Source organism: Silurus aristotelis (assembly GCF_946808225.1).
Source record: "Silurus aristotelis genome assembly, chromosome: 11".
NCBI classification, from domain to species: domain Eukaryota; kingdom Metazoa; phylum Chordata; class Actinopteri; order Siluriformes; family Siluridae; genus Silurus; species Silurus aristotelis.
In genome coordinates this window covers 28,057,566-28,074,474 of record NC_139584.1, presented here as the reverse complement: position 1 = coordinate 28,074,474, position 16,909 = coordinate 28,057,566, and the positions used below count along the sequence as shown (strand labels likewise).

Below are 16,909 nucleotides of genomic sequence, written 5' to 3'. Positions count from 1 at the left end.
CATTTTTCCTGCTTTTAACACGTCAACTTTGAGGGCAAAATAAATGCACCCACTAACAGATTTACTCACTGGTCATAATGTTATAATGTCATAATGTTATGCCTGATAAGTGTATATTAATATTAAAACAGAATTCTATATCTTACTCTTATAACAGTATTTTAAAAAATAAACTTTTTCCTTTTCTTTCTACTGTTTTCAAAATTATTGGGACCCACAGTCTCTTCTTGCGATGTTTAAAACTCGTATAAGATCTCGGATCCACGTTTCCATACCAAGTTCAGACTGAGATGGTCGTGTATCTTCCACTTTGTTTAACTTACATGATCATATTTGCGAATAGTGCTGAAACGATTCCTCGAGTAATTCGAATACGCAAAAGCATAGAGGCCAATTATTTAAATCCATTAAACGACACCAGAGTACTGTGTTTCCCCACGGACTATTATTACTGACGCACTCCCCTGCCAAACTCCTGACAGTGTTCAGAGTTAAGAATTTTCACATCTGCTCACCCGAGGCGTGCATGCGTATGGCATACATTGGAGGAGTGTGTCTGTCGGGAGGGGTGCCTACAGTGAAGAGGACACGACCGGGGTTTCCTGAGCCTTTCTCTACACAAACAATTCCACCAGGGGGCGCTGGAAGAGCAAAGAATGAAGAGATAAGTACGTTCTTGTATCAGTCAGTACATTTGTCGATATTTTTGAAGATAAGCATGCTAGAGTTTAAGTGTGTTAATAAAGTGATCTACCTGTAGTGTCCATAGATCTTTCTGTATTCAGACCCTCATAGCTGCCCCTGTCCAGCTGAGATCCAAACACAGCCTTCAGCACTATATCGGACAGCCGGCCCACGCTACTGGACATGCAAAAAAATAAAAAAATCACCTTCTGTTTATAAAGCTGTTATAAAGGATGGCTATTTAAACTTGTATTAAGGCTGAATAGAACATGAAGCACATACAGTTTTTTTGAGAAGCACCTTTTGACAGAGCTTCTACTCAGCACTGCACTGGTGGGGGTCACACAGGGTTCCTGGAGGTTATCCATGGCCCTGGTGGGGCTCAGGGTGCTGGGAAGGCTGGCTCGTCTGTTCAGCTTCCACTGAGCAACACAGATTGAGGTCAGACCTCTTTATTTTAGAGCAATATTTTTTATCTTACTGTTATGACATAAGCAAAGGCAGAGCCCCTAATGAGAAGTACAGTTTATTGCCAATCCAAAAGTTTGCGGACACCTGGTCATAAGTATAGGGGTGTGATTTTTGAGCATCGCATTCCACATTTAGTCCTAATTTGCTTTAATAATTCAGTTCTCCCCCTTCTTGAGACAGACAGGCAGACAGACAGGCCACGTCTCCTTCGCATAGGCCGTGTTTGAATGGTGCATGGAAGAGTGAACTTACCATGTTTACTATTGTGTCTGAACTGCGCTGGTGGCTCCTAGGTGTCGGAACTGCCACCGTGGCACTGGGAACGTGCACATCTGAAAAAAAAACAGGTAGTGCAAGACAAACAGACCTGTCTCGGATGTGCGAAACATTACCAAATATTTCTGCTAATTTCAGAGTGTGTGTGTGTGTGGAATAAAGAGATATAAAGATCAGCCCTCACTTACCCTGCATTCCTGTCCTGCTACACTGCGGCTCTGATGGGTCAGGGGTCTCCGGAATCGTTCCAACTGAAGGACAGCACAAAAAAATTGTAACTAAACGTTTATACAGAGCCTGTCAAAAGTTTGGCATTCTTATGGTTTCTGGGACACATACATGCTCCCTTTTGTTTCTATGCAACAAACTTGGTAAAAGGCAAAAGCACACAAGAATTGGGCAGTAATTGAATAAAAGGAAGTTCTGTGGCGTCCAAATGTGATATTTTTGTCTCGCTCCGAGAACGTGTAAGACGGAGAACAGGAAAGATGTGATCAGATGGCCTCACCCCCACACTCACACAAAGAGGTGGAGGTGTTATGGTTTGCAGTTGTTTTGGATAAGGGAAGGTTCCGGAAGGTGAAAGAAACCAACATGGCAACCATTTCATACTTCAGGAGCATGCAATTCCGTCTGGACTGCGGCTCATCGGAAGTGACTTCAGACTGTCTGTCTGTCTGTCTGTCTGTCTGTCTGTCTGTCTGTCTGTCTGTCTGTCTGTCTGTCTGTCTGTCTGTCTGTCTATCTATCTATCTATCTATCTATCTATCTATCTATCTATCTATCTATCTATCTATCTATCTATCTATCTAGCCTTTTATGCTTTCAAAAGCACTATGCTTGTCCCATTCCTTCCCTCCCTGTAAACACCATCATGACCAATAAAAAAGTAAATACAATCCCACACTCGTCTTCTACAGTTCTTTATTTTTATTTGTATTATTATTAAAGAAAAATCTGATCCAGATCAGTATTGCTGAATACTCAGAGCTCTGACATTGGTATTGGAAATAAATTAAAAGGATATGGATATTCTGGGTATGAATTCTTTATCAGTGTGTACCTTTGGGAGACAGTTGGTGAGGTCTGGACCCTCCTGTAAGCAGTCGGTAATGAGACGGACTAAAAGATCCTCTGGGGGAACCACTTGTGCAGTAATGACTTGTGGGTACTGCAGTCCTGAAAATTAAGCCAAGAAAGTAAAACACGTGCGTGTGTGTGTTTGTGTGTGTGTGTGTTATGAATGCTAGTCAGCTGACCTTGACCCTCCCTGTAGATTCTGTTCCATTCTTTGGTAGTTGTAGATTTGTGTAGGCACAGGAACAGGCGTGGATTGTCCATAATTACTACCACAGCAGAAAGAGAGAGAAATGAGATAGATAGATAGATAGATAGATAGATAGATAGATAGATAGATAGATAGATAGATAGATAGATAGATAGATAGATAGATAGATAGATAGATAGATAGATAGAAGGGAGAGAGGGTGATCAGGATTGTGAATAATGGTTGACAGAATGTGAATGAGAAAACAGCATTTGTTTCTCAATCATCCGTGAAGAACACAAAGCAATTAAACGTTCTCTGACACACATTATCCTTCCAGCTATTATTAAGCATGCACACACACACACACACACACACACACACACACACACACACACACACACACACACACACAGAGACACAGAGAAAAACAGTTACCTGGGAGAGCTTGGAGATGTACGGGGTGAGGGTGAGGGTGGAGGTGTTTCAACCACAAAGTTATCTGGACTTAACAAAAAACACCTGGAAAAGTGACAAACATCAGCACACACATTCAGAAATTCAAAAACGTGGTTCTAGTTCATTTCAGGAAATAAAGTTTGCTGAACAACAGCATCCCTTGGCGCTTGGTGTATTTACTAATCACCAACATACAGTTTAGCATCAGTTCAACAGCAAGCAGAACATTTGAAGAGGAATAAATGATGTTCCACCTTTTTTTTTTTACGTTTCATTTCTCCTAAACTACAGAAATTAAGAGACATAAACTTTCTCCACTTACCCACTCTGAGTCCCCATTTCCTGATTGTCCGCCGTTTCATCTAAAAAGGTCAAAACATGAAACTTTTTAGCTGCTGACACACACAAACACACGTGTACAGTACAATAATAAATCTCATGAGATGTCGAAATCCTGCGTAATGATTCAGTAAGTATTGAATGGGTGTGGTGCTGCAGCAGGACTGGGGTGTGACATGCTTACTGGAGGACTGCATGAGAACCATGACAAAGTCATCTGCCTCTGAGGAAGAGGAATTCTTCAGCTGGGAGCAAACAGGGGGTGTGGCTTTGACCAAGGGGTGTGGCCTTTGGGTTTCAGTATCCGACTAGGATTAAATAATAAATAAAAAATGAATAAAAAAAACATCCTGCTGTGTGTAATTGTAATGAAAATATGTGCGTGTGTGTGTGTGTGTGTGTGTGTGTTTGTGGTACCTGTGTTGGCGTGAGGTTGGAGGTTGAAGAGCCACTGCTGGAGCTTCCAGATCCTGAGCTGGCGTATGATGGCATAAGCATTGGAGAAGCTGAGCGAGAGAGCGAGAGAGAGAGAGAATAGAGAGGATGAGCATGAGAATGGCAGAGTCAGACAAAAAGAGAAAGAAAGAAAGAGACAGATAGAGATAGAGAGAAAGATGAAAAAAAAAAGAGAGGATGAGCAGTCAGAGAGAGAAGGAAACAGAAAAAGAGAGAGACAGACAGATGGAGAGAGAGAGAAAGAAAGACAGAGAAAATAATCAGACAGAGAGCGAGAAAAAAAAGAGGGTGGGCAGAGTCAGACCGAGAAAAAGAGAGAAAGAGAAAGATAGTATGAGAAAAAGACAAAGCGAGAGAATGAAAGTGTCAGAGAGTAAGAGAACAAGAGAGAGCGAGAAAGAGAGAGAGAGAGAGAGAGAGAGAGAGAGAGAGAGAGAGAGAGAGAGGATGAGAAAGAAAATGACAGTCAGACAAAGAAAGAGAGACAGACAGATGAAGAAAGAGAGAGAACGATGGAGAAAAAGAGGATGAGCAATAGACTGACAGCGTCTGACAGAGAGAAAGACAGAGAAAAAGAGGATGATCAAGAGAAGGACAGTCAGAGAGAGAAAGGAAAGGAGAGAAAGCAAGAGACAGACAGATACAGAGAGTGAGACAGAAAATGAGAGGATGAGCAAGTGAAGGACAGAGAGAGACAGAGAAGGACAGAGAAAAAGAGAGTAAACAGTAATTCACGTCGCACATGTTGGATGTTGAAAGCTTACATTTTCTCAGGACAGGACTTGCTTCCATAAAAGGATGATGAAAAAACTCATCTGAAAAACAAAAGAACGAAATTTTACTGTGTTTTTATTTGAACTGTACCTTATACACCATGCCTGTGTGTGTGTGTGTGTGTGTGTGTGTGTGTGTGTGTGTGTGTGTGTGTGTGTGTGTGTGTGCGGGTGTGTGCACAGGTGCACATTTGCGTACTGACCGAAGTTCATGCGGCCTCTGTGGTTCCTCTGCAGCAGGCCGAGCAGTAGATGCCTGAGATGGCTGGAGGTTTCCCGTGGGATTCTGGGAAAAGAACGTGCTGTTAGAGTGGAGATGAAGGTGCATTTGTTTGGGAGTTATTTTTAGAGCAGCAGCGAACGTTGCCATCGTTCGAGACAAATAAACACGGCGAGGAAATGAAATGGAGGGACGGAGTGAAGGTCGATTCACTGATTGAACTCACTGCTGTGCTAAACAAAACTAGCGTGTGAAAACTAATGGCTGAAGACACTGAACATGTTCAGGCTGTAGAGTTTCGAGCTTTTCCATGTTTGCTCCTGTGATTAAAACTTGTGCTGATCGTGTTCAGTGTGGATTTAATGTGAGTCAGGAGCGAAGCTTTAAATAAACCTGAACGCAGAGTGTCATGGAGGAGAACTACGTGGAAATTCAGCGCAGGTCACTCACTTTGGATTGAGTTTCTGGTTTCTTTCGTAGAACAATCGCAGCTCCTGAGGAGAACTCGCCTAGAGAGAGGGAGGGGGAGAGAGAGAGAGAGAGAGAGAGGGAGGGAGAGAGAGAGAGAGGAAGGGAGAGAGAGAGACCGAGTGTAAGACAGTCAGAGAAAGAAAGACAGAAAGAAAGAAAGCAAGAAAGAAAGAAAGAAAGAAAGAAAGAAAGAAAGAAAGAAAGAAAGAAAGAGGAAAAGAGAGAGAAAAAAGAAGGAAAGTGGAAGTGCAGACAGACAGAGAAAGAGAGGAAAAGAGGGAGATATAGACAAAGAAAGAGAAACATAGCAAGCAAGACCCAGTCAGAAAGAAAGAAAGAAAGAAGGAAAGAAAGAAGGAAAGAAAGAAAGAAAAAGGTAGATAGAGGCAAACCAAGAAAAAGAGAGAACAGAGAAATAGACAGAGAGGAGAAAAGACAGATAGAGAGAAAGACAGATAGAGAGAATAAGTTTTTGGTCATGTTGATCAATGTTGATATTATTTTTATTTCTTTTCGGGATAAACTGCATCCCTTCTTTCACCCTATAATATTAATAAACAGAAATATTTCACAGAATGTTCGTTTCTACAGACAATAAGCCGATAAGCTCCGCCCACTTACGATCACGGCTGAATGGGGTGTTTCGGGTTTATTCATGTCACTTGTGTTTTTATATTCGGAACCAAAACGCTGATCTGAATGTCATTTATATGTTCATTCTTGTGCCGTTTTTGTACATTATCACAAATATACATTTTTATTTATATACATCATTTGAATATACTAAAAAACATTTTTATAACTTCACACATTTCTCTCCCAATCTTCCACGAAAGATTTACACATTTTAAATCTGATGGATTTCTAATTATATAAAAAAATAAATAAAAAAAACACTTGCAAAAAGATCAGAACACTGATCTCTAGAGTGACGTCAGCTATTATAAGAAATGTCCCCTTTCTCGTGTGTATTGCTGAGAACCTCTGGAACTCCTGGGAACTGTCATCACGTCTGCATTGACGTTTCTCCCTTCCCCAATAATCTGGCTTTTATTACTGAATTATAGACTTCAAGACCGGTTATAAATGTATCCTATGCTTGTGTTCGGTGAGTAAATCACGTGAGTTGAATCAACATCCTGAATGTAAACAGATTTATGGGAGGCGCGTTACTGTGAAAGCTGCAACACGAGCCCGTACACGACCCCCAATGACCCCGCTGTGTGTCTGTTTATATTTATATTCCTGCAGCGTGGAGGCACTCAGCTGACGGGAGGTGAAGAACCGGTGGAAAGTGCACAAACGGTTTCGGTAGTTAAGGAACCATTCGGAGCGAGGGCTTAGCGAGGGGAGCTTTCAAGATCATGTGAGAGATTTCTCTAATTAAAACACTTACTGTCATATAAAAAAAGTAAATTCATTAAACCGGCTCGGTGAAGATATGCCTTGCATGGGTTGGAGTGAAAGATCTCCTGCTATAGAGCTTCAACCCTATTGGACATGGATGAAATGTGAACGCTGAGCATCTTCCCAGAAGAATGGGTTGTGAGTTAAAATCTCAGCCACACCAAGCTGCTGATCCTGGGCCCCTGTGCAAGGCCCTTAATCCTAAACAACTACTCAGTTGTATGAATGAGATCAAATAGAAGTCGCTCTGGATGATCGCCAGGAATGTAGATGACATGAATGTAACACCCTACGTCATATCTTCGTAAATAAACAAACAAACCCAAAGCCTGTCAATCATCAGAAGAGATTCAGATGCACTGAATTACCAGGTCACATTTAATCAAGTGTTTATTACGCACTCACAAAGGAACAAAGCTGTTTAAGGAATGAACGTGTATTAGAGCTAATAGGACTCTCCTGTTGACACAGTGACATAAATGTGTGTGTGTGTGTGTGTGTGTGGACACGTGTTTATGTTTACCAGATGATTACGAAATAGTATCACAACCACATTCCACTCTGCTGTGTGAATACATCAGCAAGTCAAACCTGATACAGGATTAAAAATATTCCACTGAGCTTTTTTTTTATTTATTTATTTTTATTTTTTATGACTTCTGACGTCTTCACGTATCCTATGCGCGTGAGAAATTTCACACTAACTTACACTGACGTGAAATAAAGCAAAGGCTTTCATTACTGCAAACACACATAAAAAAGTATATAGTTGAGTGCAAAAGTTTGCATCCCCCTGGTTTGTGGGCGGAAACTTGTAAAATGTGTCGAATAAAAGACAATGTTTACTCTGAAATTGGGCACAAAGTACAAATACATGTAATAAAACATAAAAAAACCCCTGTTTTACTGTATTTATGTACTGTCTAATTATTATTTATTATTAAATTATTTATACTTATACTTGATTCTGCATCGCACAATTTATAAAAGAATGTCCCCGAGTCTTATTTCTCATTTATATGCTGGTATTTTAAATTAGTTTTTTGTCCATTTATTTTGGTCCCTGTCACTAAGTTACTCTTGTTTTGGTCATTAAATTACCCGCAATTCCTACAGCGAGACCCATAACCTCTTAACCATGTGAAGACAATACGTATGTGGAAAATGATTATTATCAATAATCAGAATGATGATATTTTGGGTGTGTTTTGTACCTGAAATGGAGCTTTGCCAGTCAGACACTGGAAGACGATGGTGCCCACGCTCCACAGATCGGCTTTGGCGTTGTAAGTGTGTGACATGATAACTTCTGGAGCCTGTCAAATACAAGCAAATCGCAAATCATGAATTCAGAAGTGTGTGTGTGTGTGTGTGTGTGTGTGTGTGTGTGTGTGTGTGTGTGTATATATATATATATATATGTCTCTAGGGGTGTAACGGTACACAAATTCATGGTTCTGTACGTAGCTCGGTTACGTCACAGGGAAAAAAATGCAAAACGGAAAATTGCTTGTTTTTTTATTAACGCAGTTTATTATTATTAACTTTTGTAATCAACAACAATTTTTTAAAACAATTTTAAATAAAATGCCTGCTTGGTTATGTATAAATATGTGGAATTGTCAGGATTTTCTCCTTTTAAGAGAAATTCTTAAAGCTGGACATAAAACACTAAAGAATCCTATATTTCTATAGTATTGTCCCTAGAGAAGATTATACTAAAATGGTTGCTGAAATGAGGGGTGCACTCACTTTTGTGAGACACTGTAAATATACACATATATACACCAATCAAGAATAATCCCTACGTGCATCAATGAGCCTCATCCGCCCATGACGCTGTCGCCGGTTCACCACTGTTCCTTCCCTGGAGCACTTTTGATAAACACTGACCACTGCAGACCAGGAAACATCATACAAGAGCTGCAATTGTGGAGATGCTCTGACCCAGACGTCTAGACGTCACATTTTGTCAAATCCTTACGCTCGCCCATTGTTCCTGCTTCTAACATGTCAACTGTGAGGACGAAATGTTCACTCGCTGCCTAATAAATATCTCCACCCACTAACAGGTGCCATGATGAAGAGATCATCAGTGTACTTCAGTGTTATAAAAGACTCACCATGTACATGGGAGAACCACACAGTGTTGCAGCCATCATGTTTCCCCACAGGTATCTTGCAAAGCCGAAATCAGCTGAACACATAGAGAAAGAGAGAGAAAGAGAGAGAAAGAGAGAGAGAGAGAGAGAGTTAGAAAGAGACAATTAAAGACAGTAAATAAAATAGAGCCAACAGCAAAAACAGAATCAATTAAATCATTGATTATTCCTGGCTTTCCTGACCAGGAACTAAAAACGCCACAGAAACATGAAATAAAACGGACAGAGCAGGAGTGTAAATCGCTCGTTCCTAATCCCCCCGGCCCTGACCCGTGATGAAATCAGACACGTGTGTATAATAAGACAGCGGGTTAGTTTTTTTGAGAAAGGGAACGCAGAGTGAAATCTCTGTGCTCTAAAGCTATGAGCTGCTCGTAAAAACAACAACACGGCCCTCGAGAACAAACAGAGCGATGTGGCGGTTAAGAGCCATCGAGGAAACACACGCTGCAGCAGTCAAAACAACAACAACACACACACACACACACACACGCCTGTCAGAACCGGAGCACTATAGTGTACACTGTACATACACACTCAGTGGCCTGTATGGACTTATAATAAAGTATATAATAATAACTGAGGTCTGATCAGCTTCTTCAACATCCCATCCACTACAGAGCTTCTAAATTTCTTAATAGTTTTCTAAAACCAGAACCATAAAAAAAAAAAAAAAAAGAAAACGCGATTTTTTAACGTCCAGGATTAAATAATAGAATATAATTATTCCTAGATATCGTTTATATATATATATATATATATATATATATATATATATATATATATATATATATATAAGAAACATATACAGTATATTTATTTAGAGTTAGTTTGATGTCTGACCCAGTTTGATGCAGATGTTGTTGGGGCTGACTCTACGCCCTGCGCTGTGGGACAAGAGGATGTTCTGCGGCTTCAGGTCCCTGTGGACGATGCCTTTGTTCCGCAGGACGCTCAGAGCACCCGCTATCTGTTTCACGATGCTCCGGATGGTGTCCTCACTCAGACAGCCTTTGGCTGGAAAGAACAGGGGGGTTATGGTGAGTGAGAAAGAAACAAAAAAGAACAAGGGGAAACAATAGAGCTGAATTTAAACTGGGATACAATATATGGTGAAAATAAATCTGGAATTTGGCGTAGCTGAGAGTAATGATTATGATGATGAGGAACATCAAGAGATTCAGATTTCCTGATTCAAAGTGTCCAACAGGACCCAGAGATGATTACATCAAATATCTGACTTTTTAAAGCCTAAAGATCTCTGTACCAACACTATACACCGTATATGGACACCTTAGCATAAATTTAGTACCGGTATGTGTTTTTTAAACATCCCATTTCACATTTAGTCCCGATGTACTCCTATAATAACTACCACTCTATTGGGAAGATGTTCCACTAGAATTTGGAGTGTGCTTGTGGAGATTTCTGCTCATTCAGCAACAAGATTATGTACTGATGTAGAAAGGATGAGGAGGCCTGGGGTGCAATCAGTGTTCTAATTCAGTGTTTAATAGGGTCGGGGTCAGAGCTCTATAGCAGGAGATCTTCCACGCCAACCCATCTTCATGAAGCTGGTTTTTAAGTCTCCTAGTTCTAATGAGGGAAAACATTTCATGCTCAGCATCCAAAGACATCGTGTACAATTGTGTTTCGGCAACAGTTTGAGGAAGAACCACGCGTTGCTGGAGAGTCAGGTGTCCCAATACTTTTGTCGATACGGTTTATGTGTAGACGTATAAACTAACATGATGCTTTTAGTCCAGCACTGTTGAAAAGTCCAGCACTGTTACCACCCCGTTTACACCCAGTCCTGTGTTGGAAGGGGTATTTTTAGCCCCAGTGTTTTTCCACCACAGGAAAGCAGAAACTGACAGGTGGATGAGGTCAGGGTTTCGACTGCGTTTCACCAGGCTGGGAACACAGCCATGACACAAGAAAAAACAAGGTGAGAAAGGCTAAGGAGGGGCTTTTACAGCTTCCTCGGAAAACTCTGACAGGTCTGTAATCAGGTCAGGTCCGAGGCGGGGGCTGATACAGCACACACACACACACACACACACACACACACACACACACACACACACACACACACACACACACACACACACAGTAAATATAGCCTGGAACCTTTAGATTAGATGGAACACAGAGCTCGGAGCTTGACAGAGCATGCTATGTTTATCTTTAGGAGTTTGCAATGATGCTCTATTTCTGGTTTGAATGACTGCATGTTATTTTTGGAATAACTTCAGGGTGAGGGTGTATATGTGTGAATATCTCTTCAATGCTCCTTCTAACTACACTAAATCATTAAAATCCTGGAGCGCTTCTCAGATATTCATGAATATCTGAAAGCATATTATATGGTATGTATTACTGACAATCCAGGAATCAATGAGAAACTAATAGAAACGTTTTGGGTCCTTGGGGTTCATGGGGTTCTGTTTGAGTGGAAAGGTTTAAAGACTGTAATATATTTAGATCATGTTCTCAACAGCCCATCACTGCACTTCCTGCACAGTGTGTATTTGTAGAAGAACAACACAAAAACATTATTTAGACTATAAGGGATTTTTGTCATATACGTTATTTGAACATAAATCAAGGTTTATTCTTCCTGCACTATGAGACGCATTGGGCAGCAAGAGCCTGATGGCTTACTTGACATTTCCGTAGCAATTTTGTCCTTCTTTTGCAGCTGGGTTTGGGATCGTCCATGCTCAAAGGCCCAAGAGTTGCAGCCTGGTATGGCTGGGACTCAAACCCACAACCTCTGGATACAAAGTCTAACGCTTCAACCACTAGGCAACATTTTGTATTTGGATTCCTGCTATGTTGAATATTGTGACATGGCTTACAGTAGTCAGTGTCTGGTTTACTTACAGTGCAGAAACTCAGCCAGATCTCCACCATTGCAGTACTGTAGAGACAGAAAAGCAGAAAACAACACACTTTAGCACCACGGCAAGGACTTCGTAGTTGTTTAAGAGCTGTATGTGGTTATAAATGTGACCTGGAGATCACTTCAGCAGTCCATCGATCACCCTATAACGACGATGTACCTACTTACACCGAGCTGCAGATTTATTGGGTCGCTTGACATTTTATTAGACGGAATCATACAGTAGTATGATACTGCACCCTGCCGAGCTTTGTTGGTGTTATTAATGTATGCCTACTAAAGCATTATAACCGAGCAGATGATATTCGGTGTATTGGTTTATTCCCAGTTAGGTAGAGCGTGAAGTCCTGCAAGAGCCAAATCTGGTGAGTAGTAGTGTGGGTGCGTAAGTGAGGTCAGGTGGCTCGCTCAACGTCGATCATCATGCACAAGTTGCCGGATAGTTTCAACATTTTCATGCTCTATTTCTGGTTTGAATGACTGCATGCTATTTTTGGAATTAATCCCAATTTTTGGGAAAAAATCCCAAATTGGAAAGGAATTTAGGGAAATGTATGTGAATGTATGGGACATAATTAGAAATTTTGGGAAACATGTTGTTTGGTCATGAGCTGATACGCATGCAAACTAACACAGATTTTTTCTTTTTAATTACATTTTCGGATTTAACTGTTAGTATAATTTTGATGCGCGACAGCTTACACACAGCACACGGAAGTTATAAACAGTAACGTGTCATTTTTATGTAATTTACGTGAACACTTTGTGTTACGGACGAATGCACGGTGCATTTAGGGGGCCATTTTTTTTCAACTACATTTTTATTGACTAACCTGCGTTTTTGTAAATTCCTCGTTTATTTCCATTTATAGCCCGAATAGTCCCGTTACCAGTTATTATACTGGAATTTTGCAACTTTAGTGTATCGCATGTGATCAGAATAGCACCATTTAGCACCATTAGTCTCAAAACTTTCTGAGACCACCTCGTATATGTCAATGATATTCCAGTAACGAATGTGGCCTACGGTACCCTACATCATAAGTGTACATATTTACGTAGTTCTGGACAGTTACAGTTCTAATAAAGGCATTTACTTACCTCCATGACGAGGTAGACACAACCAGAGATCTCCTGGGTGACAAAAAAGAACACAGAGGAAGAGTATTAGCTGAAATCAAACATGTCCCCTTGAGTGTTACAGCTTTATCTCTGATTGTTACACAACGCTGATTTTGGGGACTTCTTCCAGAAAGGTTAAATCCTCATATCAGACAAACACATACATGTCCATGTGTTGGCTGCTTCTACAGAAGCGATAGTGTAAAAGACTAGTTTATGATCTTGATTGTAGAAAACCCAACAGTAGCTAATTTGTGCAGTGCTGAGGGTAAAATACTGAGTCTATGGCTGTTATTTTGGCCCAGTTATTACACAACAGCTGCCACAGTGCTGTGCGCTGGCTGAACTCCAATAAGGCAGGAGGCGATTCTAACTGGTATACAACTGGCGTTTCAGACTGCCAGCTTGTTAAGCAAATGCCCTTGAATTAAAGCTGATTCTCGGATTTAACCTCACCGTTGCGGTAAAAGAAATGTTATGTACACTTCTGGAAGCAATCCAGCCCAAGCGCAAGGTGTCGTATTGCCTGCTGTCAGATGAGGCATCTCGAACCGAGGGTGAATACGAACATGTGGTTAAGGATGTAGTGTTTTGAAGTGGTTTAACCACTTTAGAAAACAGGGGCATGAATGCAGCCGCAGGAGCTTTTTCGGCGTTAAGGGTTGATGCACCTGCTACTCATTCTGTTCGTAACTGAAAAATCCGAATGGTCAAATTCGTGTTTGTGTTTTTGTGCTGCCCCTGCTCTCTTTCTGAGCAAATGACTCGTTTTGCAATACCTCCATCCAGCTGAACGATTTGGGTTTTGCACCATGCCAGCATGAAAAAAACTGACAAGAACCAGAAATCCTGTAGAAAATCTCTTGTGTTTACTGTGTGTGTTGTACCTGATTTAATGAGAAATTTGATTTAAAGTATAATAAGCTCTGTGCAATCCGACCTGCATAAACAACTTCATATGTAACAGTTATAGATTATACACTTGCTCGAGTTTATTCTTATGAATGATGTAATTAGAATTGTTTTAGCTGTAATCTCTAAGACTCTACTATCAGTGGCAGCATGGCACGAGCTCATTCAGGGGTGAAGTCTAATCAGTCTTCATTAGAGGAATGGAGCTCCTCCAGAGAGCTGACTACGGCTCAGGCTTTTTTAATACACCCATTGTTCTGGACGGCAGGCAGTACAGGGTGTGTGTGTGTACAGTGTGGAGTGCTGTCTCTCAGCTGGGAGAGTCAGTTTACCCTCCGACACACACCCTGCTCACTAATAACTACCCTTCTTGCTAATGTAGGCCACTGGAATGAGATCAATTAGCTAATTAAAAGGTGTCTACTATCAAACCTGCTCTTCAGTTCAAACCTTATATTGAAGAGCGACAACTCGGAGAATCGAGAGGAAATTTCTGTCAACCACCTGCCGTGAAATCGACACTTCTCTTTCCTTCTCCTCCTGTTCCGTACGCACATCATCCAGAGACCATAATACAAAGGGCCGGGGGAGTATCACAAAACAGGCCACAGGTGACACACACTGCCTCACACAGCTGCCTAATTGCACCATTTAAAGACTGAAAAACCGATTCTGCTTCAAACCCCGTCATAAACCCGAACTTGCCTTTTCTCAACTTTTCAACCTTCACGTACCTGAAAATCCAGCAAACCGACGATGTTTTCATGTTTCAGTTCCTAGAAGACAGACACAAAGACAAGTCAGGGTTAAATCGAGATCTGGCAACTGACTTATAGTAAGGTAGTAAGGACGCTACATTATACCCACCTTTAATATTTTTATCTCTTTTCCCGGGAACGACTGCGACATGGCCAAATTCTTCTTATTTATGCACTTCACAGCAACTTCAATCTCATGTCTCTGTTTAACAGAAAAATGTCTCAGGAGTTGGTTTTTTTTTCACCATTATACTCTAACATTCACAAAAACTAACTTCTGTTGAGATTTCCAGAAAAACAAACAAAAAAAAGATTTCCAGGATGTGCTTTTAGAGAAAAATCCTGAACAATAGGGAGATGTGATATGAACTGGGTCACCACCACAAAGATGAGTGTTTTCCTGTAAAAGCGCATCCTGAAGTTTTTGTCCTCTGATAACACCTGAACTCAGTTCTGACATCTCCAAACTCCTTCCATATCCGTACATTTCCTTACAGAAAACCTCATCAGAAGATATATTATACAAATGAACCAGTCACGTGTTGTAATGAGAGCTGTGTTTAGACAAAGGTACCTACACTGTAGTGATGGTAAGATCAGATCATTCTAGTGAAATTGTTATTTCAATGTCGTTCATCAGAATCTAGTTTTGAGTCGTTCCGTTCATTTCGTTCCTTTGATCCTTCAATCACGTTCAAATTCAAAGCGTATGTGTGAGTCACGTGACAAATGGACTCACGACTCGGAGCAGAGGACTCGTGAGACGAACTACTCAATTCTGTTTCCCGTGTAAACGCACTGCATGTCGTCTATGGGAGTCACGTGATAAAAGAATTACCTATGAGATGAATTATTCGGTTTGCTGTACATAACCTATGAAGATTTGGAGATGCTCTGCTAATCCAGTAGAAAATGAACGGATCACTCTTTGAGACGACTCGTTCTTGTAGTCACGTTAACGAGTCGTTCATGAACGACCCATCACTAATGCAGATCAGGTTGTTAAGTATTGAAACTTGAGAATCAACACACACATTATGTACATATATATTATTGATATTTGTATAATCATGTATGATCAGACCACCCGAAACAGAGATGAGTGACGCTGTATTTGTACGCGATCCACGGGAGGAACGCGTGTATATGATGGTTATAACGTGTTTATTACCTGTTTGTGTCTGCCTTTGAACACCACCGCGAACGCGCCGTGACCGACCAGGTCTTTCCTGTTGAACTCGAAGTTTCCGACGCTCTCCATCGGGGCAGAAGTTCAGAACACGCAAAAAAACCCAAGTTAACTCGTCCAGACGTCTTCATAATAAACTGTCAGGATGATAAACACTTGTCATGTTACACATTTGGGGGAACGAATAAGAAAAAACGTAAACAAACCAAAACAAATAGTGACAATCAAGTTATAAAACCGTTCTGCGTTTATATGAATGTCTACTCTCTGTCTCTCTGTGTCTCATTCTCTCTCTCTCTCTTTAGATATCTCTCTTTCTTTCTCTGTGTGCGCATATGAGTTTCTCAACCGGTTTCTTATTTTCTTGCTTCGCCCACCTGCTCAAATCCGGCCGCGTCCCACTCCACCCTAAACGCTGTGCACTTCGTTTCGGCATACTATATTTAGCCTTAAATTGCTACCCCTGGTGTACTCCATAGGCTAAAAAAAGCAACTCATTTGCACCCTACTAAGTGCTAGAATGCAGGATACAAGCCCTATTCAGGATACGCATCCGCGCAAAAGAATTCAGGAAAGTTTTTATAGATCATTTCAAGCGGTGGACGAATTACACAAACTATGTATTTGAGTTAAAGTAGAAACGTTTTTTTTTAAACTTTCACTTAAATAAATGTTTTTGCCTTTAAATGTACTCAAGTATCCAAAGTGCTATGATTTATTATGACTATAATGATCCTGTTATCATTTTTGGTACAAGACTTTTTACTTAATCACCTCAGTTTATGTGAAAAGACTCAAATGTGACTCGCAACACACTGGTCTATTAATGAGTCAAACACTGATTGATTCTTTTCAACTACTTAATAAGACTCGTGTAAATGAGGGTCACGTGTGTTGTGGTGAGTTCGCGTCTGGAGTTTCCTCCATCATTTATTCCTCTCTAAATGTTCTGCTTGATGTTGAACCGATGCTGAACTGTAGGTTGGTGATCAGTAGATACACCAAGCGCCGATCAGAACAAGTTCACAACAGAGCGCG

General features: G+C 40.8%; 1 protein-coding gene across 1 annotated transcript in view; it reads right to left on the bottom strand.

Annotated features, from left to right (window-relative positions):
• The window catches only part of ulk1a (unc-51 like autophagy activating kinase 1a), a 19,862-nt gene extending 3,490 nt beyond the window's left edge, over positions 1–16,372 (bottom strand). The window contains exons 1-22 of the mRNA XM_083555149.1: positions 15,854–16,372; positions 14,792–14,884; positions 14,659–14,700; positions 12,992–13,024; positions 11,872–11,908; positions 9,829–10,002; positions 8,947–9,020; positions 8,038–8,139; positions 5,396–5,454; positions 4,929–5,011; positions 4,717–4,767; positions 3,914–4,002; positions 3,681–3,804; positions 3,480–3,519; positions 3,137–3,220; positions 2,691–2,777; positions 2,495–2,610; positions 1,620–1,682; positions 1,408–1,487; positions 912–1,106; positions 755–869; positions 516–641 (exon numbers count right to left, since the gene is read on the bottom strand). Coding sequence (XP_083411275.1) covers positions 516–641; positions 755–869; positions 912–1,106; positions 1,408–1,487; positions 1,620–1,682; positions 2,495–2,610; positions 2,691–2,777; positions 3,137–3,220; positions 3,480–3,519; positions 3,681–3,804; positions 3,914–4,002; positions 4,717–4,767; positions 4,929–5,011; positions 5,396–5,454; positions 8,038–8,139; positions 8,947–9,020; positions 9,829–10,002; positions 11,872–11,908; positions 12,992–13,024; positions 14,659–14,700; positions 14,792–14,884; positions 15,854–15,943 — 1,957 coding nt within the window. The 5' untranslated portion in view covers positions 15,944–16,372. The remainder of the gene's footprint in view (positions 1–515; positions 642–754; positions 870–911; positions 1,107–1,407; positions 1,488–1,619; positions 1,683–2,494; positions 2,611–2,690; positions 2,778–3,136; positions 3,221–3,479; positions 3,520–3,680; positions 3,805–3,913; positions 4,003–4,716; positions 4,768–4,928; positions 5,012–5,395; positions 5,455–8,037; positions 8,140–8,946; positions 9,021–9,828; positions 10,003–11,871; positions 11,909–12,991; positions 13,025–14,658; positions 14,701–14,791; positions 14,885–15,853) is intronic.
• Between the last annotated feature and the right edge of the window lie 537 nt (positions 16,373–16,909).